General features: G+C 42.6%; 1 protein-coding gene across 4 annotated transcripts in view; it reads left to right on the forward strand.

Annotated features, from left to right (window-relative positions):
• LOC114548302 (zinc finger MIZ domain-containing protein 1) overlaps positions 1-23,373 on the forward strand; it is a 105,661-nt gene extending 82,288 nt beyond the window's left edge. For 3 of the 4 annotated variants that reach the window (XM_028568160.1, XM_028568159.1, XM_028568161.1), the window contains 18 exons: positions 15,819-15,954; positions 16,352-16,469; positions 16,642-16,859; positions 16,982-17,183; positions 17,468-17,743; positions 17,834-18,016; positions 18,179-18,256; positions 18,349-18,517; positions 18,618-18,759; positions 19,892-20,102; positions 20,340-20,445; positions 20,545-20,705; positions 20,824-20,891; positions 21,006-21,074; positions 21,165-21,409; positions 21,564-21,727; positions 22,048-22,302; positions 22,393-23,373. In XM_028568160.1, the coding sequence (XP_028423961.1) occupies positions 15,819-15,954; positions 16,352-16,469; positions 16,642-16,859; positions 16,982-17,183; positions 17,468-17,743; positions 17,834-18,016; positions 18,179-18,256; positions 18,349-18,517; positions 18,618-18,759; positions 19,892-20,102; positions 20,340-20,445; positions 20,545-20,705; positions 20,824-20,891; positions 21,006-21,074; positions 21,165-21,409; positions 21,564-21,727; positions 22,048-22,302; positions 22,393-22,500 (2,909 nt within the window). In that variant the 3' untranslated portion in view covers positions 22,501-23,373. The remainder of the gene's footprint in view (positions 1-15,818; positions 15,955-16,351; positions 16,470-16,641; positions 16,860-16,981; positions 17,184-17,467; positions 17,744-17,833; positions 18,017-18,178; positions 18,257-18,348; positions 18,518-18,617; positions 18,760-19,891; positions 20,103-20,339; positions 20,446-20,544; positions 20,706-20,823; positions 20,892-21,005; positions 21,075-21,164; positions 21,410-21,563; positions 21,728-22,047; positions 22,303-22,392) is intronic. The other variant, XM_028568162.1, reaches the window with a different exon arrangement.
• The last annotated feature ends 1,235 nt before the right edge of the window (positions 23,374-24,608 follow it).

Raw genomic sequence — 24,608 nt, forward strand, 5'->3', positions numbered from 1 at the left:
ACTCGCTCGGTGTGGATAAACTCATCAGAGCCTCCCCTCTCTCTCTCTCTCTCTCTCTCTCTCCATCTCTCCATCACAGGGTACATTACAAGCCCTCTTAGGCCTCTTTCATTAGCGTCACACCCCTCCTGCAGGATGGTTCAGTCTGGTTCGAGAGCGTTTACAAAACGCTTAATCACGAATTTTCCTCCAAGAGGGTCAGAGTGGCACATTCCCAATCGTTTGCGCCTCAGTAAGCTCTTGGAATTCCTCAGCTTTAAAGGAGTGAAAGGAGGCACCAACTAAAAAGAGAGGGGGAGCAGTTAATTCTCTCGTGTAACAAACGCCTGGTAAATCAGCTATTCAGCAGATAATTATTTTGGCTCTGTCAGGCTGGTTTGTCTCTACACTCATTTCACACCTTGCAGGGCTGTTTTAAAGTTTGATCAAAAGACATTGTGGGTTTTAGTTAATAGTGTCAGCATGACAAACTAAAACATCTCAGCAAAAGAGTTTTCATAGTTCATTTCATCTTGTTTAGCTGGTTTGATTGTTGGAGTTTCTACGGTGGGACTTGTACTGGTAGTGTATGAGGGGATGCTGTGCATGTTTGTATATCAACCTTAGGCAGTGTGAGCAACTGCTTAATACTCATAGAAACCTCGACATCTATAATATTCATCATAACAGCCAAGTAAAGTCCACTTTATCTATATGTGTAAAATCACAAGTTTGTCTTAAAATATGTACAAGCAGACGTGCCACAGGTGCTGTATGTATGTGCAGAGTAGACAAAGGTAGTAGGAACAGAAATACAATGTGGAGAAAACAGAATTACAATATTAAGTGGCTTAATATAAAGTATAAACGTGTTTGAAGTGAAGACTAAATGGAAAGAGGAACATTATCGTCATGCTAGTAATCTTATTTCAAGATATAAACATTTTTTTTAAATGGAAATTCCCAAAACAGGAAAGATGCAGCAATTCTCACTGATTTCAAAGAAACACGATCAGGATTAAGATGCAAATTTTTCAAGTCTTTTTTTTTTTTTTTACTTTATTCTCGTGGTTGAATTCTTTAGTTTGCTTGAGTCCAAATTTAAAGTAAATTTGAAAATTTGATTTGTTTGAAGTGCTGACTGTACGGCTTTCCAGTGCTGAAGATGCGGAGGTCAGACGTGTTGTCATTGAGCTGTGGAAAAGTCTCTGATTGTACACACAATACAGAGGTCAGATACACACAGGCCAGAAGGGCTGTAATTTCTCTTCCCAGAGCTTTCCACACCAATTTTCTTTTTTTTTTTTTTTTACTTTCTGTCCTTCTATCCACCCGGTGTACTTCAACATATAGTTTAGCTGTGGCTTTTCCTAAATAGAGAATTACACATTGTTGGTGGCCCATTTTGACTGTCAGCGGCAGTTGAGAAATAAACAACCTTTAGTAAATCAGATTTAAATGCACATTTAAGACTTTATTTTCCATGTATGGAAGCTTTATTTCAGATGGCGGTGAGGCAGCCATGGTTCCTCAAGTGGTGTCTGCTGTTATTTTAGTCCAAGAACTGAAACCCAGTCTAAGGATAAGTGTTCACTCACCCCATCTACTGTACAAACACCTCGTACATTATAATCATTAGAGGTCCGTACTGTTATTTACAAGATAAAGTCCACCACAAAAACAGATTTTCTAAATCCGATGAGTTGATTCATTAATGCTTGATCTTATCTATCAAACATGGATTTATTTTCTAGATATGAGTTACTTTCTTAAACCTCTCGAACTCTTCTTAAATTCCCCCTAAATGTTCTTTCAATTTAGATAATATTTTGTTTACTACACGTTACTTTATTCAAACCCAAGAGGCCTGAAGAATACAGTTACATGGATTTGAAAAAATCTTGGCTGCACCAGTTTGTAAAGACATTCCCGTGTCAGAGTTTACGAGGTTAAAGGCTTATTATATATGATATGAGTGTCACAGAAGCTACAAATCTACACTGTGTCTACTTTGGACCATCAGTGTGTTTTACACTGTATGATCACTGTATGTGAAGTCTTCCAGCCAGCTATGATGGATGTGTTAACTTGAGGCAGGGGTTCAGGGATGTAAGTCACCTGCTGTGCACTTAGCTGATAGTAAATACCACTAGATACAAATACAGACGGGAGAGACCAGAGATAAGAGCTGTAGAGCTTGTCTGTCCTTCTCTGTAGTTGTCGCAGTTATTATGTCTGTGGCAGCAGGAGGTGATTGGTAGCATCTTCTGCCACTCCATATGGCTCTGTTATTTGCACTGTTGCAAAATCAGATGTTTGCATATTACAATGAATTTACATTGTACCTCGTGTATCTAATTAAATGCATATTATTGTATTTAAGCCACAGATCAGTTGACACCTGACATCGACTTGCTGCTGATGAGTGTACTTTTTATTTGCAGATGACAATAGATGCTCCAGACTGCCTCAGGTGGTCTGTCTAACCACAGTTTACATGTTTTATATGTGTGTAATTATTTATCCAAAAGCTTACTATGGTTCATGTGTGCTGAAAGACAAATGTGGTCTAATTGGCCCCTCCCTCTCTGATTCCAACGCTCTGTGAATCAGGAAGCCACAATACCCAGCCTGCTCCTCCTCCTGCTCCTCCATGCCCCTTAATTACAATGACTAGTTTGATGGATTAAGTTGACTGTATGCAAAGACAACGTTTGGGGGCTGAAATCACTGCTTAATGTACCCACCTGAACCGTGTCTATCGCCACTTTTTTTGCGGTGCATGTCCCTCGTAACAAATGTTGCTTTAAATGAATTGATTGAGGCTTCTTTTTACTCGTTGCTCTGGACGTGGGCCAAGATACAGGCTGTCTAGCACATTAGGCACCACCCCCCTTTGCAGGTTTGAAATGTGAGCTGCCTGCATTTTTTCCCTCTCCTCTCCTCCCTCCCTCCTCCTCTCCCCTCCCTCCCTCTCTCCCTTCTGGCGAAGTGGCTGTGGCTGCTTCTGTGTGATGTGTGTATTGGGAGAGCAAGCAATGGATCACTAGACAGAAAAAGAAGATACATCAATAACTGCTGCATACATCCGAGGTGAGGAGATAAGCATTTGGTTTTCTCTCTCCCTCTCTCCCACTTTGCCTGTCCTCTCTTCCCCCCCCACCTCCTCTCTCCCCCCCCCCCCCCCCTCTGTATTTAACCCTTTACTGCTGCAGAAGCCGGCTCCTAATTTTGCTAAATTATATGTGACGATACGCACCTTTCTTCTTCTCTGACCATGTGTCCTCCTTTTTCTCCTCATGGCTGTTAGTGCTGTATGAAGTTTCCTTTTTTTTTCTTTTTCTTTTTTACAGCTTATCCCTGTTTTCCCTCTCATTGTCTCTGGGGTATTTGTTGCTTGAGTGCAAAGAAGCCGGTGGCAAGTACAGCAGGAGCCCATTAGCAATGACTCCATCTGTGATTGGTTTTGCCTGCGAAACGGAGAGAGCAGCCATGAATAATTGATGTGTATTGTGCAGTCAGTCACTGGACACGCAGGAGAGAGGAGAGGAAAACAGAGAGAAGCTGCTGCCCTGAGACACCGAGGGAAACGTGGGGGAAGAGGGAGGGGAGGGGAGGGGAGGTGAGAGAGGAAGAATGTTAGAGAGAAGAGAGGAAGGTGGGAGGGACAGGGAGACACAGAGAAAGAGCTTTAAAATAGCTGCTGGCTTCAGTAGTGCAGAGATTAAGGCTGCCCTGTATCGCCTTTGTTCTGCTGTTGCAGATTTGTGCTCAGAAGTGTTTCTCGACACATGAGTTCCCCCTTTTTCCGTGCAGTGAAGAGTGAGAAATATGGGACATTGCTGGAGTAAGACTGGTTGAAATGCGGGTGGCATTTTAGACATGGGGGGGGGGAAGGTTTCGCTGCTGTGAATAGGACAGAGCTGCAAAGCTGTAAGCTGTCAAAAGGAGGAGACAACAGTTAAAGAGGGTTGTGTTTGCAGGGGGTGTATTCAGTGACAAGTGAGAAGGTGGATCTGCTGCTGCTGAGAGTAACTTCACATTACTTCACCCCTGGGGGGGCAGATAGAGGGTTGGTTGCTGCATTGGTGGGTGCAGGCGGGCACCCCGCCACGTCTTAAACTAACGGAATGGGGTTTGACAGTATGACAAGTGCCTCTCAGCGGCCCGCGTGATAGAGTTGCAACAGTTGACTGCCGCATTTGACCCACTTACAGCTCACACAGAAGGGGTCGAAATGGCCTTGATTATCTCTCTGAGTCGAGCTGACCTACTTGAGGTGGCGTTTTTTGCGAGACTCTTGGCAGTTTATCACACCCACTCCCCTCTGTGCCACACAGCACAACCAGCCAGGCTCACTGCAGAGACACGCACACATTTCCTCCCTATGTAGTAATTCACTAGTTTCAGATCTGGGATTCAGTGTTGCTCATGGTCCAATCATGTGTTTTTTTTTTTTTTAAATAGGAGCAACAAGTTTAAATTTTAGACATTCGACTGCATTGAGATGCTAATCCACCTGTTTTGTTCAACTTAAAGGAATACTTCACCAAAAATCTATCATTTGAGTATCATTAGAACATACAGATGAATGACGGAAGTGGAAAAAGAGTTTTTTTGGAAGTTCATTCGGACATTTTGGATTTTTTGCTGTGACTGTGAGTCACCATCAAATCCATGCAAGCTACAAACTCTGTTAACTAACAAAAGATAGATTTTTTGTGGAATATCCCTTTAATGAATGAGTTCCTGTTAAGAGAGACATTTCTTTCTCCTATTGACTTAACTTGAGAATTATTGGTTGGTTGGTTGGTTGGTTGGTTGGTTTCTTTATTGTTCATTTGGCTTTCTCTCTAGTTTTTTTTTTTTTTAGCTGTACAGTAAAGTCCTGGTTTTGTTTTTGACCACATTGGATATTGAATCCTCCAAAGATCAGATAAAGAGGGTGGCAGGGCCAGCGATACTTCCAGCCAATCGGTGTAGTGGATCATGAATAATGATATTTTTAGGTCAATGAACTCCAAATAGTTGGTTTCACTGGAGGTTAGTGTGGAAACCCAGTGACGTTTGGTGAGAGCACAGCAAGTTTTGGTTAAAAAAGAAAAAAACTGTGCTTCATAGACAAATATTTGTCCTAACCAAAATTTGTCACAAAAATGGTACAAAGTGGAATGCGATCTCTGAAAGTACTAATCGGAGTATTAAAAATGCATTGAAATGCCAGGTGTAACCGTAGGTATAGTTTCCTCCTCACATCAAAGGGGGAACACAAGCGCATCCGCCTACTTGTTATTCTTGCTGTAAGTCCTTTAAACAACAAACAACAGCAACCAAAAGCAGGCTTCAGTGGGTGCACTTTCATTTGATCTTAATTTATGATCAATCCCATACAGTCGGTGGAAAGTAGTCATACGTTTGGCGTGGATCAGGTATCAGAGTGCAGAGCAGTGGAAACACTTAACTTGGTCTGTATCTACAGCAGAGTGAGTTACCCCTCTGGAAAAAGCAGTCAAGGCCTTTACACAGTCTTTTATATGTGGAAAGCAGTGCAAACATGCTTTCAGATAGCTGCGTCCTCAACTGGTAAGAACCAGAAAATGAGGCTGAGACAGTTATGAGAGATTACGAATGACGGTATTGTAAGATGCTAAAGCAGCACATTAAGTAATCTATAACCTTTATAACCTGTATAATAGGTGAACAGCAGAGATTTAAACCACATCAATCATTTCTCTTCCACACGTCTATGGCATAACCTCCCACACACACACACACACACACACACACACACACACACACACACACACACACACACACACACACACACACACACACACACACACACACACACACACACACACTTACCACCTGCACACACAAACAATACTTACACTTAATTGCCTAGCATAGAATTATAATCAAGCCTTGTTAATTGCTCGGATAAAGAGCTACATATTCAATCAATAGTAATAGAGAAGTGTAGGCTCATTGATTAGCAGATACCCTATAGTAATTAGGTTCATCACTACGGATGACTATAACTAATAATAATAATCGTTTTTTTTTAGTCATTTCTTTAGTATTTGTAACAGGAGTGTCATGATGTGATCAACAATCCTTAAACTGTCTGCGCTCAATATTTTCGTCATTTTGTACCATAACACAGTAAAAGTATGATCTATTCAAAATGTTTTGCAATTCTGTTAAGCGATATTTTTGCTCATTTGAAGTATAGTATGTTCAATCATTCTCTCCTCTTCTTAGTAGGTTTTTAGTCAGTTTGTGAATAAAATAACCTGATCAATCACCCTGTAATCTCATAGGGTTTGTGTTTGAATAAGAGCGAAACCCCTAATCAAATGTCTGTCATTTACTGAATATCTTTAGACATGTTTGAAAAGTACAGTAAAATGTAAAATTTGAACCCTACAGAAACCAACTGCTGCAGGAGGTGTCAGTCTGACTCAGGTACTTGCTGTGTGTCGCACAGGAAACTCATGCACATTGGCTGAATTCCAACCAACCATCCTCATCACAGTCCTTGCATTATGTCCTCACACTGGACTGTGTCGACATACTGTACATGGAATGACATCAGATGTGCTTCTTTTGGTTGGTCATTTAGAAAAAGCTACATGGCTGCTGTTGTGATGTCTGTCGGAGTTTTACAGTATGAAGCATGTCACACATGTTGTTTCATCATCTTGCCTGCATCACAGTTCACACTTGTGTTCCCAGATGTTCATTGAAGCCATTAACAATCTAAGTTTATGCCTTGTTCTTCTCGGTGATTTGTATGTTAATTATACCCCCCCACCTACACACACAAAACAGTAAGAGTTGTGAACAGAGCTTACATCAGAGTCAGAATAATGTGATGAAACTTTAATGATTGCTGTAAGGAAACTGGGACAACAAGCATCAATGAGAATATAGCATATGCAACATAGTTTCAGTAGGGGCCACATATAGAAGGGCAAATCAAAATGATACATTATATGATTTTATTTTTATTTGTATGTAGACAAAGTACCAGCAACCTAACTTAGACAATAAGAATGTATAAAGTAAAATAGAATAAAACATTTTTTAAAGACATCTACAGTGTGAAATTCATTATGCCCTGTATAAAATAGATTTTAAAATTATTCAATTTGAAGGAATAAGAATATGTGAAAATGAAAAAAATGCACATTATTTGCTAAATGTATATTGTTTTTTGAAGCCATACATACCATTTGGCCTGAGTGTTTATCATTAGAAAGCTTTTTTATTCAAATACTGCACTGTTGCACATATGGATGACTCTAATGAGCCTAGAGGGGTGCCGGGACTCGACCCAGGCTTCTCCAGTGTCTGTTCCGTACTGTACGTCTAAAGGGAGGTTTTGTCACCAGGCCCACTGTGAAAAGGTCGCAGGTGAATCAGCCACCAGCGTATGCTGCCAGGACACTACCGGTCCTGCCCAGCACCCTGAGGTGGGCACTAGTCTGGGCACATCTGCTCCGTGCCTAATTAGTATCATTGTAGACGGGGGCTTAAGGCTGGGCCTTCGTTAATAGCAGCCTGTTGCTCGGGAAACAGTCTGGCTCCTGTAAGCAGCTTCTTTGCAGGTCTGCTCATCTTATAATCTGGTTGCAGAAGTGCATGGTTAATAGCACACTCTGTGCTGTTGCAGTCGGCCTCACTGTGCAGTTGGCTGGATGCTTTTCCCTTTTAAAGGGCCATGGCAGTGTTTTTTTTGTAAGTTTTTTTAGCTCCTTAATTACAAATCATGTATGTATTATATTTTTACTGACTGTTTTCAAATACATGCTGTACTTTTTAATGTATATTTTCCTTTCTTTCCACTCATTTTTGCAGTATGAAAATCAGTTAGCCAAACTTCAGTTGAATCATATTAATCACATAAAGTTTATTTATATAGCGCTTTTAGAATCTATAGAAAAGCAACATAAAAAATAATTAGTTAACATTTAAAATTAAAGGTAACAATAAAAACTGGGAAAATAGACAAAAGAATGAGCATCACGTCTGTTTAGGTTAACTCAAAGTTACATGATCACTACGTGGTAATGCAGTCCTAACTTGCAAGCTGCAATGTTACTTTAACCAAAAAGCACACCCGTTGCCCTATTTTAACGATCTAAGCGCATGGCGTGAAGTGCCTGGCACAGGTGCGTTTAGGGCGTGTACGAATCCACTTTTGCTAGTTTAACAGTGGAAAAAAGGGTCCGTGCACCAGGCACATGGTTAAAAAGGGATGTAGTTAGTGTCTTAATTAATCATAGGGGTGTTTAGTGCGTAACATGCAATAAACCAATCGGAGTGTCAGCTCCCATTCCCTTTAAAAGCCAGGCGCATTTGTACCTTGGCGCATTGCGATTATGATGGCGAATTTGCTAAGCAGGAAGGAGAGATTTTCAGGAGAAGAAATTGCAAAATTGTTAGCTGTTAAGTAAATATGATTGTTAGTAGATGTGCTAAAACATGCAAAACCACTGCTATGGCTTTTTGAGGAAACTTGACCTCAGACACTTAACACTTAACACGCTGTTGCCAGATTTTAGCTCCTGAATTAAGACATAAAGATGTAGGTTTGGAAGGAGTTTTGCTCCCAATGAGCTTACTGTAGCAGGGAGCGACATACAGTAACAGATTGAAGATTCAATGTTGGTCGGGGAAGATGTTTGGCTTAAATGTACAAGGAATTAATTCTCACCAGGGGGTGAAATGCTATAGATTTCCACCTCCGTGCTTTACAGGGATCCTGAATGGCATGCCCTGTTTTTAATGAAGAGATTTGTTGCATGTGCCAAGAGAGATTATCATTTAAATCACTGGCCTGCTTAGACAAGGGTTTGGTTCCTATATATCCATGACCAAGAAATGTCAGTCAGAGTGATGAGATCTGCATAAATCATCTAGAGATTGTGGCGTATATTGTATGTTCCAGTTGGTATTCAGTTAGTGCCAAGTGGACTACTTAAAGACATACAGTACAATCTTTATCTCAAATCTGTATACACAGATCTTTATTTTAAATGTCTTATCTTTGACATTTCAATTTTTATTAAGAAATCCTGCATTTTTATATCTATATAAATCAAAATTTGCATCACAAAGTGGTTAGCTGGATATTTTGATACTAAAGTTATTATGACAGCAGGAGTGGGACGTTAAGAGGAGTAAGGGACAGCTTTTCTATCCGTCAGTCTTAAGAGGTTAGAATGTTGCAACAAAGACTGTAGGATGTCAAAACAGCAACCCAGAAACACCAAATCTGCAGCATTTTCTTTTTTTTCCTTGTGCCGCTTGCCTCCACATGGCCACATATGCTTGTGGCTTCAGTAAAACCTTTCTGGCACGAGTCCAAGCGTCCCCCCTTCTCGACGGATGGACATGGCACGACATTGTGGCCATGTGGCCAGCAGGAGGCTGTATTTAAGCCGGGGCAGCTCTGAAATGGGCCAGAAAACCTAGCCAGCAAGTCTGGCTCCCCATGAGGCAACGGGCCTAAGTACTCATTGACAAGACTCCAACATCACTGACTTCTGAGCAGCAGAGGAAATAATGCAAGAAAAAAAAAAAAAAAAAAGCAGCAGACAAAGATGAGGTGCAGACAGGAGGTGGTTGTTTTATAACGGTTAGCGCTAATGCTTTAAATCCAAAACATATATTTGCTTTCTCATACTTTTCCACTGCTACACACTCACTGTCATTGTGGTTATTTCAATTTTTTCTCTCTCAGCTCATTTTCACTTAATGAAATAGCTCCTTGACTGCATACGTTTAAAGGACCTCGGGGGAAATATGTCACATTTTGATGCCACATGGCAGCCATGACATTCACATGTTTCCACTTCACACATCCTTCCCACTTCATCAGCTTTCTGAAAACATCAATCACCCTGAAATATGTCACAAAATGACTCATCCAACTTTAAAATCTTAATAACTGAGCTAATGAAGTCAGTTTACAGACTCAGTTTTACGACACCCAGTTCGCACTCCCTTCCGTGCCAAAGTGTTGTAGAGTTGACAGGGTGACCAGAGAGGGAAAATGTGTTCCACCTGTGAGATTCCATCTAATTTTCCCCCATGGATAAACAAGTACTGTAGCACAGTTCTGGTCTGTCATGGGTTGACAGGTCTGTAACCTGTTATACCCGCTCCTCAAAAGACTGCATGATGGATGAGTTGCTTCCATTTCATTATCAAATTGGCGCTGATGAATAATTGGTGGCATCTGTGAAGAGACAAAAGAGAGATTTGATGGCTGTGAGGCGGGCACCCTTGGCTCTGTGATGACTGTGCTGAGTGCCGCGAGGCAAGAGGGAGATGATTTACAATCCAGCCGGTAGTTTATGCAGGATAGCTGTAAGTGAATGTCATAGCAACCAGTTATTCATGTAGTTTTTCATATATTATGAGGTAAATCCCAAACATTTACAGTTCCGGGAAGCCTACACAAGTGAGGAATTCTTTGGCTAAGCTAAACATGGCTGTTTTGCATGGCCTCTTAGGTGCTTTCAGTAACCAGGGATGCTAGGGCTCCCTAGACTCTGTCTTATTTTAATTGACTTTGGCCTGCAGGAGGCTTGTGTCCATTCAATCCTTTCTGGGCAGAGAGAGAGAGAGAGAGTGGAGGGAGGGAGGAACAGAATGTGATTAGAGCTCCCTCAGAAACTAAAGAGTGCAGCCCACTGGAGCCGTTCTTGTTAGTTTGCTCATGGTCTTTGTTCTCCTTTCAGCCCTTCTGGCTAAATGTCTTCAAACAAGCCGTTTGGAGGTTGTGATTCTCCCTGACAGGTTTAAAGCAAAAACTGGACTTCGTTGTTACAGTTTGTATGGGAATTGTGAGGAAGTGCTGCTGATAATGTGAGTGTGATGTGATGACTGGATGTATACTGTATGTTTGTGTGGGCGTTAGTGACCAAGCCATGTGGGACGATGCCAGGTGGGAGCCGGGGTTGACAAGGGAGCAGGTGTCTATTAGATACAGAGCAGAGAGGGAGGGAGGGGAGGGACGAGGATCATAAGAGCTCTTGGCATCTGCCTTACCTGCTGCCTCCCATACAGTCCTCCTGCCAGTAAACAGAGAGAAAGAGTGAGGGAGAAAAGGAAGAAGACGAAGAGTAGAGAGAAATGTGCTGGAGGTGGCAGCAAGTAAAGGAGTGACCTTTGGTAGCCATTCATTCCGTGTTTGTGGCCTAATCCTCTCCCACAGGTTGTTCATGCAGCACTTAGCCACTATTGGTCGTGGTGGTGTTTTATTTGCTGTACATCTGTTTTAAAGGGTTAACTCACCCAAGTTACAAAAACACATTTATTTTATTCCTGCCTACACCCTAAAACAATAGAGGTGAATGGAATTCCATTTGTCGTGCTCAAAGTATGGAAAAATGAACACAGAACATGTCAACATTTTTTATAGGTACTATTGCTTTGGTGAGATGGATTTATAGTTGACGCAAGGGGGTAACACATAACAGGAGTCTCACCGTAGATACCTGGAGCATATGTTTTGATTTATACTGTTGCTCCACTGCATCATTAGACAGATTTATCGTTAATTAGCCTATTGTCGCCACAGTAACTGTGTTTACATTCCAGTCACTTTGTAATATGAGTGACATTGGGGAAGTCTGTCTTTTTTTACTTCATGCTTCATGTTATATTCACTTTCAACAATCTCTACAAGCAGCCCAAACTGACAAGTCACAGTTCCGGCTGTACGTGATATATCCGTAGCTGCCAAACCCCCGACTTGTAGTTACGTTTTTGGGAACATGCACATCAGCTAGGATACCACGTAGCTACGGAGCCAACGCACGCAGCTACGTAGCTCCATTGAAGACTGTTGAACAAAACTGTTTAAATTTGAGTACAAATTACTTTGTTTCTGAAAAGACACTTTTTTTCTTTAACAAATATTATTTTGAGCAGCGCAAATGGAATTCTGTTCACTTCCATTGTATTGGGGTAGAGACAGAAATGAGATCTCAAAACATTGGCAAACTACAATGGCTAGACACGATGTAATTTGGGTGAACTGACCCTTAAATCTAGAGGCACTTTTCTTTTGGTGGAGTCAAAAGAGGCAGAATAAAAGGTATTTAATCAGCACAGTTTATCTCTGTTTCTCCTGTCTGAATGTGTGGCAAAAGTTGGGGTGGGGGAGCATTATCATTGGAAAGAACATTGAACAACTGTCAGGGATGCAGTCCATGTCGTTTGTCATGTTTCCCCGGGGCTTTATGACAGAGAGTGAAGCTGGAAGCTGCAGGCCCACCCGCTGAACCACCCATCTAGTCCCAGCAGATGCGTTTACCGCCCTTCGCCTTGGCTGACCATCAGGCTGCACAGCTGAGCACCAGAATATCAATACGGCTCAGACTCAGCCGGGCCCCTGGGACTATCTACAAGGCAAACAAGATAGGCTCCTCTCCTTATGGAAGACAGAGACCCATAGCCGCCAGGGAGACCAATGTAAACAGAGCAAAAAGATGCTCTGTAGCACCAAACGGCAGTTTGATTCACTCCAGAATAGTCATTTGGAAGAGCTACACCTGAGACGATTATCTCCAGTTTTGGCTCTTCTCAAGGAGGAAAACAGATGAGTCTATTGAAGGACCGTCTGTGGGAGGAGAGGAGAAGAAAAACAGTAATCCTTTTGTGTTCATCATCCGCACTGTCCAAAGAGATGCATGGGTGAAGGAGGAGGAGGAGGAGGAGGAGGAGGAGGAGGAGGAGGAGGGAGAGACTGTGAGGTGTTTATCCTCTGAGTCAATGACAGAGCTCTTCTCCTTTAAACAGGTTGGTGCTCAGCAGAGGTGATCATTTTGTGTGGTGATAAGCCCTTTATGTAATGGTGGGGTAGAATAATTCCTCTTTAAGTGGCAGCGCTGGTGCTTCCCTCTCCTTTTTTTCCTCTCATTCCTTTAAATATGTATTATCATTTCACTGCTCGGCTCAACGCTGTTGTTGTTTTTGTCCTGCGGCTGTTGATGTCGGCCTCGGTGTGAAACGTAGATACCGTCCCCTCAGCCAGACGGCCTCACAGTGGCACAGTTATGGGATAAATTGCGGAGACATGTTTATCAACATAGAAGAAGTGCAAGTTACCCCTTGTTGGAAGAGAATAATGAGACCTAATTGAGCTGTAACATGCTGGCTGGTCGCCAGGCCCTTGAATTTAAAACTCTCAATCAGAAGGGGGTCTGCAAAGAGGGAGGGTGCTGTTGAAACACTGCAGGACATTCTAACATAGATGTGAAACTTATAAAGCTAGCACTTGGACCCGGTTATATTTCATCAAAACTAACCTACAAATCGGTACATCTACCTGTGGGTGTGATGTTTTCAGTAGAATAGCACCTCAGAGGTCTTTTCTGTCAACCAAAGCACAGCCGCGGTAAAGTCAGATCAATCCTCTGGAGGAACAGCACAGCCTGTCTCCTGGCACCTGCCTTGCCAAGAGCAGGAGGCAGGAAGGATGGGGGGGGGGGGAGAAAAAGAGAGGGAGCATAAGCGGGTGGGAAGGAGGAAAAACCCAGCTGCCTCTGCGCCTGAGCCCTGTGCTGCTTTTTAAAGGAGTGGAAGGGAGGGGAGGGAGAGGAGAGGGAGAGGCAGAGAGACTGCTGGCACCATCTGTACATGTCTTTTGTATTCCAGCCCTCATCTTTACACAGAGCGAGGCTGGTGTGCTCAGTGTTCAAATGAAAGGAGAGGATGTGCCTTTTGGGGTGCAATGCTCTGAAAAGAGAAGGTGTGTGTTTGTTTGCCGATGCTGAAATTCAGTTTTGTCCTCGGAAATTCGGCGCACTCAGAGGACATCTCGTGTCCTATTTATTTTACCTCTACAATATAAGCCAGTGTGGTGTCTTTCCTTATGTGTGTGTCAGTAGGCTTGCACTGTTTGCAAGCACTCATGTGTGGGCAAATCTCTGGGTTGCCATGTTTGTGATGGGCTTTTGTTTGTTCCTCCCTCCCATCAGCCCCATTAGCCTGATGCCCCCTCTCTCACTGACTCACTCAACGTTTTTTTTTTTTTTTTTTTTTTTTTTTTTTTTTTATCTCCCTCTCTGTCCCTCCCCTGTCCCTCTCTATGTAATATGTGCTGTGGCAGCCTATCCTTGCATGTGGCAGCAGGGAGGATCTGCCTGCGAGGACAGCCTGCACTGTCTGCTGTCATATTGACGTGGCTTTTTGCGCGAACCGCAGCTGAAATCACCAAGAGCTCTGTTTAACCCCCCCTCCTTCCCTTGCTCCTTAGTCAGCCTAGAAGTGCTGTGAATCATAAGAGGAGGTGGCTGCCCTGCTCTTTGATTGAATCCACATTCCCTTTCTCTTCTGCCGCCGCAGAGAGAGGCTAGAAGGAGACGGGAAGCGAGAGGGAGAGAATAAGGAAACTGGAGTCTTTTGTAGTTGGCACAGTACAAAAACATGCACTGCAGATGAAAAGCATATGATTTGATCAAACACACTCTTAGGTGATGGCTACCTAACCAAGCGGTTCCTTAGTAAGTCCATCTGCAGGCCCAGAGTGAACCCTAGTGGCCAAGAGCTGCAGTGACATAATTAATTTAAAGCTGGTATTTTATATTGCAGCATAAAGGTGCCTCCTTATGTCTCTTACTATAAGAGGAGTTTTCTAGTATACAAAATACTAAGTTGGTCTCAAGGAATCCCTCATCTTACATAGAACGTAAGCTGCTTCTCACCTGGCAATATATGCATTTAAATGAACTAATAATGCAACACATTTTGGCTGCTTTTGGTTGGAAAAACATTTTTTCAGGGTAAAGCCATGCTTGCTGTAGGATATAATTTGGGGTTTACTTTTCTTTGTCAGTTTATTTCACAGAGAGAATCCTAAAGGGAAAAAGACCCTAACAGGACAGACATACATTTACATAGACTACTACTGATGAAGACTAGCCTGAAGAGAGTGGCAGACAGTGCACATGAGTGGATACAACAATGACGTTTAAAAGACAGCAAGACATTATAGAATAAGAATTAATAATAGAGCAAATAACTATTAGAAGATGATAAATCCGATAATCGGATAAAGTGATACAAACAAATGTTATTTTATTCTGTTTGATTCATCGGGAGAAGTTCTATGCTGTCACTTTTTCAAAAGTTAAATCTTTCACTGTTTGCATTCATTCCCCCACAGAAAGTTTTATTGTACGTTTTTTTCCTGGAAATCATTGAAAGCACAAACAAAAATGTGAATAAAGAGTAAACAGGCAGCTAATGTGTACCTTGCTGCTAGCATGGATATAAATAATACATTTAACCTTTAATTTAATGTGGGGAAAAATGACCCTTCAGCTGTTCATATAAACAAATAAAAATTTATATTAAAAATACACAACTACACAACCACATTTTTAATACAGTTTTACTTTACTTAGCAGATAATTTCAGAAAAGGTTCTCACAATTTTTTTTTTTAAAAAAAAAAAAAAACGTCTTTAGTAACATTTGTTATTCTTTCTCACCTTATAGGATGCTTAAATGTTAAATGTTGTTGCATAGTTATGTGGGCTGACTGGCAGTGATTGTAGACCTATTCTGTTTTAAAGGTACAGACAGGACTCCTGGTTTTGTCATAGTGTATTTTGCACAAAGACCTTACACATCATTTTGTCAGTCAGGCCATTGCTTTTTTTGCAGAGCTTCTGTTCTTAAGTTGTTGTTCCGTCTGCCCTGCTCGTCTCACATAATTAGTTTTTTCAGCACTTGCAATAGAGGGTTGTTACATCTGCAGATATTTAGATATATTTAGGATTCCACTGATACACTCTTCCTCTGCTCTCTTTCCAGCTCTTCTGTCCTCGTGGTGTGAGGAGCTGGGACGTCTCCTCCTCCTCCGTCATCAGAAGAACAGGCAGAACGAGCCTCCGGGAAAAGTGCCCATGCAGCCCCCTATGAGCTCCATGAAGCCCAGCCTCTCACACGGGTCAGTGTGTGTGTGTGTGTGTGTGTGTGTGTGTGTGTGTGTGTGTGTGTGTGTGTGTGAACAGACAGAACAGGCCCTTGGGGTAAGCCCTTCCTCTCCACATGGAGCCTGGTGTTCCTTATGGATCAGTGGCCAGACAAACTGCCAGACTAACTGCTTGTAGCACAGTCAATAGGGACAAATTGAGAAATTGAAAAGAACACATTGTGTGTGCATTTCAAGAGGAAGAACATCCTTTTGTTTTATAATCCCAACAATAAAACCGTTGTCTTTCCCTATCGGTCAGAGAATGCCAGTATACTTACTACCACTGTACTAATGTACACAACAAATATGTGTGCAGTGACGCAGGCCACATTTTGATTTGTCTGCATGATGTGTTTCTATCCATCCTCAGCAGAGATGGGTCTTTTCCCTACGACTCAGTTCCCTGGCAACAGAACACCAATCAGCCTCCAGGTTCGTTGTCGGTGGTCACTACAGTCTGGGGCGTGACCAACACGTCGCAGAGCCAGGTGAGATCCCATACCTGTCCAACAGAGTCTGTCTGAGTGGACTGCATCTGATAGGAACACATTTCTGTTCTTTTAAAGTGCTACTGCAGGAGGGTTTTCCTATTCCTATATTCAGATTTTTAATATAAATGCATCCAACATTTACATGTCTCTGTATGTGTATGTCCAACAGGTGTTGGGAAATCCCATGGTCAACAACAACAATCCCATGAACCCTGGGGGCAACCCTATGGGCTCAGGTATGTCTGGTAACAATCCTGGGATGAACTCTTCTCAGTTCCCCGGTCCTCAGCAGCAGTTCCCAAACAAAGGCAACTCCAACCAGGGCTACATGCAGCAGGGCATGTACGGACGACCCAACTACCCCGGAGGAGGAGGCTTTGGTGGCAAGTAAGTGGACAGTGGAATTAGTACCTGTCAACGATTAAAATAGCTGAGAAGTCATTCTGATTGCAATCCTCCAGCTTGATGGTCTGAGCTCATTACCTATATTGTGTTGCTCTTTGGCATAGTTACCCTGGAGGGCCTAACGCTGGACCCGGAGGAATGGGCATCCCTCAACACTCCCGTGCTCCGTCAGACTTCACCCAGCCTGCCGCTGCTGCTGCCGCCGCGGCAGTTGCTGCTGCTGCCGCCACGGCAACCGCCACTGCCACAGCAACCGTAGCTGCCCTGCAGGAAACCCAGAACAAGGACATGAACCAATATGGACCGGTAGGACATGACAAACAACTGATAGCGCTTCACTGACTTTGCCTTTCAATACTAGCAGTAGTACTACAACAGGAAGTTAAGAGAAGTTGTTGAGGGTGTTTAGTTACTGAAGTAGTAATGGAGCCAAATGGCACATTTAGCCATAACAAAAGCTAACAAGCGCATCTTTTTTCAGAGCATGGAACATTTTTGTCTTTTGTGACTTTTGACGCTTTTCACAAGTAAAATTCGCCACATTGACATTCAACTGAGAGATGGTTGATTGAACCCATTTTGTCTTGCAGATGAGTTCCTCTTTCCAGATGGGACCAAACCAGGCGTACAACAGCCAGTTCATGAACCAGCCAGGACCCCGCGGCCCTCCGTCCATCCCCGGGAACATGGGCAGTGGCATGAATGCATCCAGCATGAGCGGGCCCCCCATGGGAATGAACCAGCCAAGGGGCCAAGGCATGGGGCCTTTCGGGGCTCATGGCCAAAGGATGCCCCAGCAAGGCTATGCAGGTCCCCGGCCTCAGGGCATGGCTATGCAGGGCATGAAAAGGCCGTACCCAGGGGAGGTGAGTGGATGTGAATTTAACACTTTCATCTTCAAGGTTCAGCTTGTTTGCTGTATGTTGAATATATGTTTGTCATCTCTGCATCCACAGCCAAGTTATGGTGGGCAGCAGTATGGACCAAACAGCCAGTTCCCTAACCAGCAGGGGCCGTACCCCTCACCTAACCCCTCGAGGCCGCTGCCGTCCCCTAACTACCCGGGCCAGAGGATGCCAGGACAGCAGCTGCAGGGCCAATACCCTCCACCCAGTGGTGCCATGGGCCAGTACTATAAGGTGCAGTAATATTGCTATTCACCCAAACGTTTGATGATTATTTTGAGTATCATACCAAAAACCTTTTGGCAAGGTGTCAGCAGTTTTTTGGTACAAATAATAGAGGTTAATTTGGAGAGAAAAATAATTTTTAATCCTTTTTTTTTTTTTTTTTCATTACAGCAAGAGCCACCTTTTAATGGCCAAACAAATAACTTCTCTGGGAGTGGATATCAGTACAGCCAGGGTAATATGAATGGGGTAAGCTAGTTTCTTCATATTATCATTCTCTTGTGTTGTGCTGATTATAGTCCCATGAACATTTGATTTCTAATCGATTGTCTGCAATATAGCCGCCCAGACCGGTGGGTAACTACCCTCACTCCCCAGTGCCAGGCAACCCCACCCCTCCAATGACCCCAGGAAGTAACATCCCTCCATACTTGTCGCCAAACCAGGACGTGAAACCACCCTTCCCTCCTGACATCAAACCAAATATCAACGCTCTCCCTCCTCCTCCAGGTCAGTAACTTGAACATTATCAATGAAGATATCTTAACAGTGAATTATTCCTTTAAAAGTTCATGATAGTCTGACCTTGGCTCTTTTTCAACCAATGCAGCCAACCACAACGAGGAGCTGCGCCTGACGTTCCCTGTACGGGACGGTGTAGTCCTAGAGCCCTTCAGGCTAGAGCATAACCTGGCTGTTAGCAACCACGTCTTCCACTTACGGCCTTCTGTACACCAGACGCTCATGTGGAGGTAAGACATCATGCACTTAATTAATGGACAGTATATTTTTTTATATTCTTCCCAGATATTTTTTGTCTCCCGAGAGAGCTTTGTGATACAGTCATTTTACCTAGTCCTGTGGCCTCCTGTTAACAGTTGCAGTTTTAAGTCTTTTAGGTCTCTGGAAACAGTTAGCATTTCATATATATAGTAAAGAAATCCGTCTCTTACCTCTCCAACAAAACATTCTCTGGCTCAGGCTTAGTAATAGGGCTTTTCAAAAGATTAAGAGAGAAGAGGGGCTTAATGGAAGAGAGATATAGAGCAAGAGAACTTAAACTGTGTTTAAAGTGGTTACGGCTCTTGAGATTAGGTGGAAATACAAATATGAATGTGCAAAAAGAATTTTAATCCCTGATTTAGTTCCTGGCTGTTGGGGCTCACAGTGTATGTTTTGGAACTATTTGGTCAAAAAGACCTAGAAGTACTGTATCCCATGGCATCCCACAGTCACCTCTAGGGTCCGTACTATTTTCCTTTGACATGACCAGCCTTGTACACATAATCTTTATACATTTAAGCCTCATCAAATACCACTGTCATAGATGGTTGGGAAGCCAGTGAGGGATCATCTTCATGTTGCTGCACCAACAATGTGCACTGCAGTGAGCAGTGGGGTTAGCATTGACAAGGAAGTGCAAGGAGAAAAACACATATTGTGCCCACCAATAGTTAGTTTGGCATAAGTCCTATAGTATAGAAACAATGGGTATTCTCCAATTACTCTTAACCTTTGACAAGCAGATTGAAAAGGATTATGTAGTTATTATGTCTGAGCATTATTCTTTCTTTAAATCAAGCATTATCATTTAACTTGGAGGTCATAAATGCATTGATTTAGATTATTGTAATTCTTTACTTCCCCTTCAAGCAAAAGTCACTCTCCCATCCAAACCTCATCAAGCGTCTTGCCATTAGGATTCTTTCTGGTGACATATTGTGAGATGACATCATCTTATATTTAGCCTCCCATCACTGGTGGTCTGTTTGTTTTAGAATTGATCAGGAGGTTGGAAAGGACGAAACATCAGACTTCTCCCACAGTAACATTTATTAATGAATATCTTTTCTTTTTTTTTCTTTTCTTCTTCTATTTGCGCAGATCGGACCTCGAGCTGCAGTTTAAGTGCTACCACCATGAAGACCGTCAGATGAACACCAATTGGCCAGCTTCGGTCCAAGTCAGCGTAAATGCCACACCGCTCACCATCGAGCGGGGCGACAATAAGACCTCCCACAAACCCCTGCACTTGAAACATGTATGCCAGCCAGGAAGGAACACGATCCAGATCACAGTCACTGCCTGTTGCTGTGTGAGTACAAATCTCCAGTACTAATAAAAACAGGTTTATACAAATCCAGATGCATAAAGTAGTTGCCAGATAATACAATTCAGACATAAAAAGATCTACCTGCAAATGATATTAAATGCTAAAGCTTTGAACAAAAAAAAAAAAACTGGATTCTCTCTGGATACACATGTTGAAACTGTAAACTAACACAACTTAAGATGATGTTTGTAATAGTGACAGTGATGTTTCCTCTTGCAGTCGCACTTGTTTGTGCTGCAGCTGGTCCACAGGCCCTCAGTTCGCTCTGTCCTCCAGGGCTTACTGAAGAAGAGGCTTCTGCCTGCAGAGCACTGCATCACCAAAGGTATACGCAAAAGAACGTGGTCACATTTTGCACCCTAATGTCCTGATCGTTCTCAGAGCCCTTCCTTACGCACTATATTTGTCTCATCCTGCTTCCCAGTTAAGAGGAACTTCAGCAGCGTAGCAGCGTCATCGGGGAACGCAGCGCTCAACGGAGAGGACGGCGTTGAGCAGACGGCCATTAAGGTTTCCCTCAAATGTCCAATCACCTTTCGGCGAATACAGCTTCCAGCAAGAGGCCATGACTGCAAACATGTTCAGGTGAGCCCTGAAGGGATAAATAAACACACTGAGAGTCAGGAAATCTTATGCCCTAAGGGAAGAAGGGTTTTAAAATATTGTACTTGTTAACAAATGTGACTTTCTTTTCTTCTTGCAGTGTTTTGATTTGGAATCGTATTTACAACTGAACTGTGAGCGGGGGACATGGCGATGTCCTGTATGCAAGTAAGTTTATCAAGCTTAAATACATAACAGTATTTACCCCGTCTATAGTTTTGACTGTAATCCACATAGGTGTCTCTCTCAGCATTTTAAGCCCTGTCTCTCCTCTTTGCTCAGTAAAACCGCGTTGTTAGAGGGACTCGAAGTGGACCAGTACATGTGGGGAATCTTGAACGCCATTCAAAAGTAAGTTGGGAACAAAATTGTACTGTAATGCAAATAATATATTTCTCTTCATTTCCTTGTATCTTAAACATTTCATTTGTAATTCACCAGCTCTGAGTTTGAGGAAGTGACTATTGACCCAACATGTAGCTGGCGGCCGGTAGCTATTAAATCTGATATCCACATCAAGGAGGATCCAGATGGACCGCTGGCCAAAAGGTTTAAGACTATGAGCCCCAGCCAAATGATCATGCCCAATGTGATGGAGATGATAGCTCAGCTCGGCCCCGGGCCGTCACCGTACCCATTATTATCTTCTCAGCAAGGGGGCAACAACAGCGAATATGGCAGCCAAGGTAGGATACAATACATACCTTAAATATATATAGTATACAAAGTCATGGTACCTCAGTAAACATCTTCTAAATGTTAATGGTAGTAACACTACAAACGTAATGTAAAATAACTGTAAGAAATGTACTTACTTTACTGTTTGTTTTTGTGTGCTAGGCAACAGTTACCAGGGGCACGGGAACTTTGACTTTCCTCACGGCACCCCTGGTGGTACATCAATGAATGATTTCATGCACGGTCCCCAGCTGTCTCACCCACCTGACATGCCCAACAGTCTGATGGCCCAGGACAAGCCACTCTCACACAACATGCCTGACTCAGTGAGTTCTCCCAGCATTTAGTTTATCGACTCTGCATTTCTGCCTGTCTTTGTCTTTTCATCACATTTTTCCCTACACGTTTTGCTTTCTTGTTCATCTGTTAAACTATTTGTAAGTGTGCTATAGAAATCAGGTTTGAGTGTTTACTTCTTCAGTTAGCTTCATTCGGCAGGTGAGAGCAAAGGATATACACCAAAGAAACACACTTGAATTTATATAAATTGAACTACCATGCAGAATGAACATAGGAAACCCTAACAATGAATTTTTGGGGTATAAGGAGACATTTGATAGCAAAGATGTTCCCCATCTCTCTACAGATACCTCACTCTGCCGGCAATGACCAGTCGCATGGTCCTCTGCAGAGCTTACATGCATCCCCACACCCTGGGAGCCAATCAGGGCAGCAGCTACACCACAGCGGGCCTCCTCAGCCGTCACGACAAGCTCCGCCTCCTCAGCAGCAACAGCAGCCGCCCGGCCCCAACAACCATCCCCACGGCGACCTGGCCTTCAACCCCTCCAGCAGTTTGGACAGCCAAGCAGGGTCGGACATGCCTGAGCCATCTATAGACGTGAGTTCCTGACATACGGCAAAAAAGCAACGTCTAAAATAGTCTGTGTTCACTTCAATGCCTAACCAAATTATTCCTCCTTTCTTCCAGCTTCTTCCAGAGCTCGCTAACCCAGATGAGCTGTTGTCGTACTTAGATCCACCCGACCTCCCGAGCAATAGCAACGACGACCTTCTATCGCTCTTCGAAAACAACTGAGGCAATTCAGACACACAAAAACTTTTCTGACTGCCTGCAGTTTCCCTAAGAAACCAGGGCAGTCACTCAGTACTTGATAAACACAAAGATGCACTCCCTTTCTCTTCTTCCTCTTGTACAGTTTTCATTGGCCAGCACAGATTGACTGAAAGAGGTTAAAACTCCCAAGACACGGCGTGATGCGGGGGGGCTGGGGGGTCTCTCCGTCCTCCTACCCCAGTGGCGATACTTTTGAACTGTGCAGCTATACTCAGTTGTTTTTGTTTTTTTTTACGCCACACACAGGTGTATGTGTGCACATTAGGAACGTCTTGTAGCATTTTTTATTCATGGTTTGTTTCCTTTTGAGAAGAAAAAAGGATTTCACTGTATAAAACAGAAAAAAGAACTGAAAAAAAACCTGCGCTATCTGGCCAGTGTGTGCTATGTCCATATTGTTATTCCAATCTGAGAGGCCACAGCTTCCTGGTGTCACAGCTCCATTCCCTGACTGGTCTGGTTAGCCACACTGTTATGTCCACCACACATCATTTAAAAGCACAAGAGATTTTGGCAATGCAAAAAGAATAATCTGTTTTAACGGAAGTATAAAAGATCAATTAGATCAGCGTATGTCTGTCCTTGACAAAAAGGTTTTTTTTTTTAAAAATTTTAAAAGTGTTTTTGGGAATGATCGGCTTCCATTTTGTCTACAATTGTGATACGTACATATTTTTGTCAAAAAGAGATATCCCTGTTTTTCAGTCCTTTGAGGGTTGAAAGCTGCAACGCAGTAGATTGTGGCCCCACTAAAAGTTTATATTGCATACTAAGAATAGCAGACCTGTACTTCTACATATGGTATAGTTATCGTTCTTCTTTGCAAGGAAGTGATTTTAATAGAAACGAAAGGTACAGTATAAGAGATTGGGGTTTCTGTAAAGATCCTGCTTTGTTTATTGCTTCCTGCTACGACTCCTTCCGTGTCGTCTGCTCTGCATGAGCCCCCGCTGTCGCTCGTGTCAGCATTTTTGCAACGTTGCATCTCTCTCCCTGTTAAATGATGTGCTGTTAAAATAGTCTACAAAGTGCATGTGTGCCAAGCCCTTGTCTAGTGCTGTTCCAAGTGGTAAAAAAAAGATAGTGTGGTTTTTCATCAGTTGCTGTTTCCACAGCTCTTTTTTTGTTTGTACGTTTGTTTCTGTCAGATTTAGTATGATATATTTAACACTAACATTGAAGGGATAATGCTGATATCAGCAATACATTTATCATGTATTTGCTGTATATACTGTATTATGTTTGTTTGTTTTCTTGTTTTTGTTGCTGCGTAATTAAACTATCCATACATCTTTTGGGAAACTGCTCACCCTCACCAAAGTTAGAGGGATAAGAATGGAGAGGTTTGTGTTTGCTTGGTCCTGTGTAAGACTGCGATTGTGTGCATGTGTGAATGTGTGACTGTGTGTTTCTATTAGTGTGATGGGAGAAAATATTGATTTCAAAGATATAGGGGAGGACAAATACAGTTTATCCATCACTGCTGTTCAAGAAGTGGTTTTTAAAGCAGTATTGGTGCAGACCTTTTGCCACATTTGTTTTCAATTTCACTTTTTGAGAAGAGTGTTGTCCAGTATGCAAATGTATTATTTTTTAAGAAATGCTATTGTACTGTAAATATCATTGTGAATATTTTTGTATCATCTTGATAATGTCCTTTGATCATTAGTCGTCCGACCTAACAACGTATGCTCCCAGACTCCCATCTAACCACTGACTTTGTTTGTAACCAGCATATGACAGCTGTCTCGCCTCCTCGTTGTGGGGAAGCCAGTCCAAATGTCTCATAAGCTATTTTCTGCAGGTCGCCGTGCTTTCTAGTCACTTTCCTCCCAGTGCATTCTGTCTCACACCTGTTGTTTGTTGACAGATGTCCCATTTTTTATGTGCTCCCCCTTTCCTGCATCAGCTCAAGGTGATTGTGTAGCATCATTTCAGTTTTCAGATGTCAAAATCAGTTGGACGCAATATTTTCTTTCACGCTCAGATGTATTTGATTGAAAACGTTGTCTATTCATGAATTTACGTTGACATTTTATCAGTGATACTGAACAGTAATGGTTTTAAAA

Source organism: Perca flavescens, chromosome 21, assembly GCF_004354835.1.
Source record: "Perca flavescens isolate YP-PL-M2 chromosome 21, PFLA_1.0, whole genome shotgun sequence".
Classification (NCBI taxonomy): Eukaryota; Metazoa; Chordata; class Actinopteri; order Perciformes; family Percidae; genus Perca; species Perca flavescens.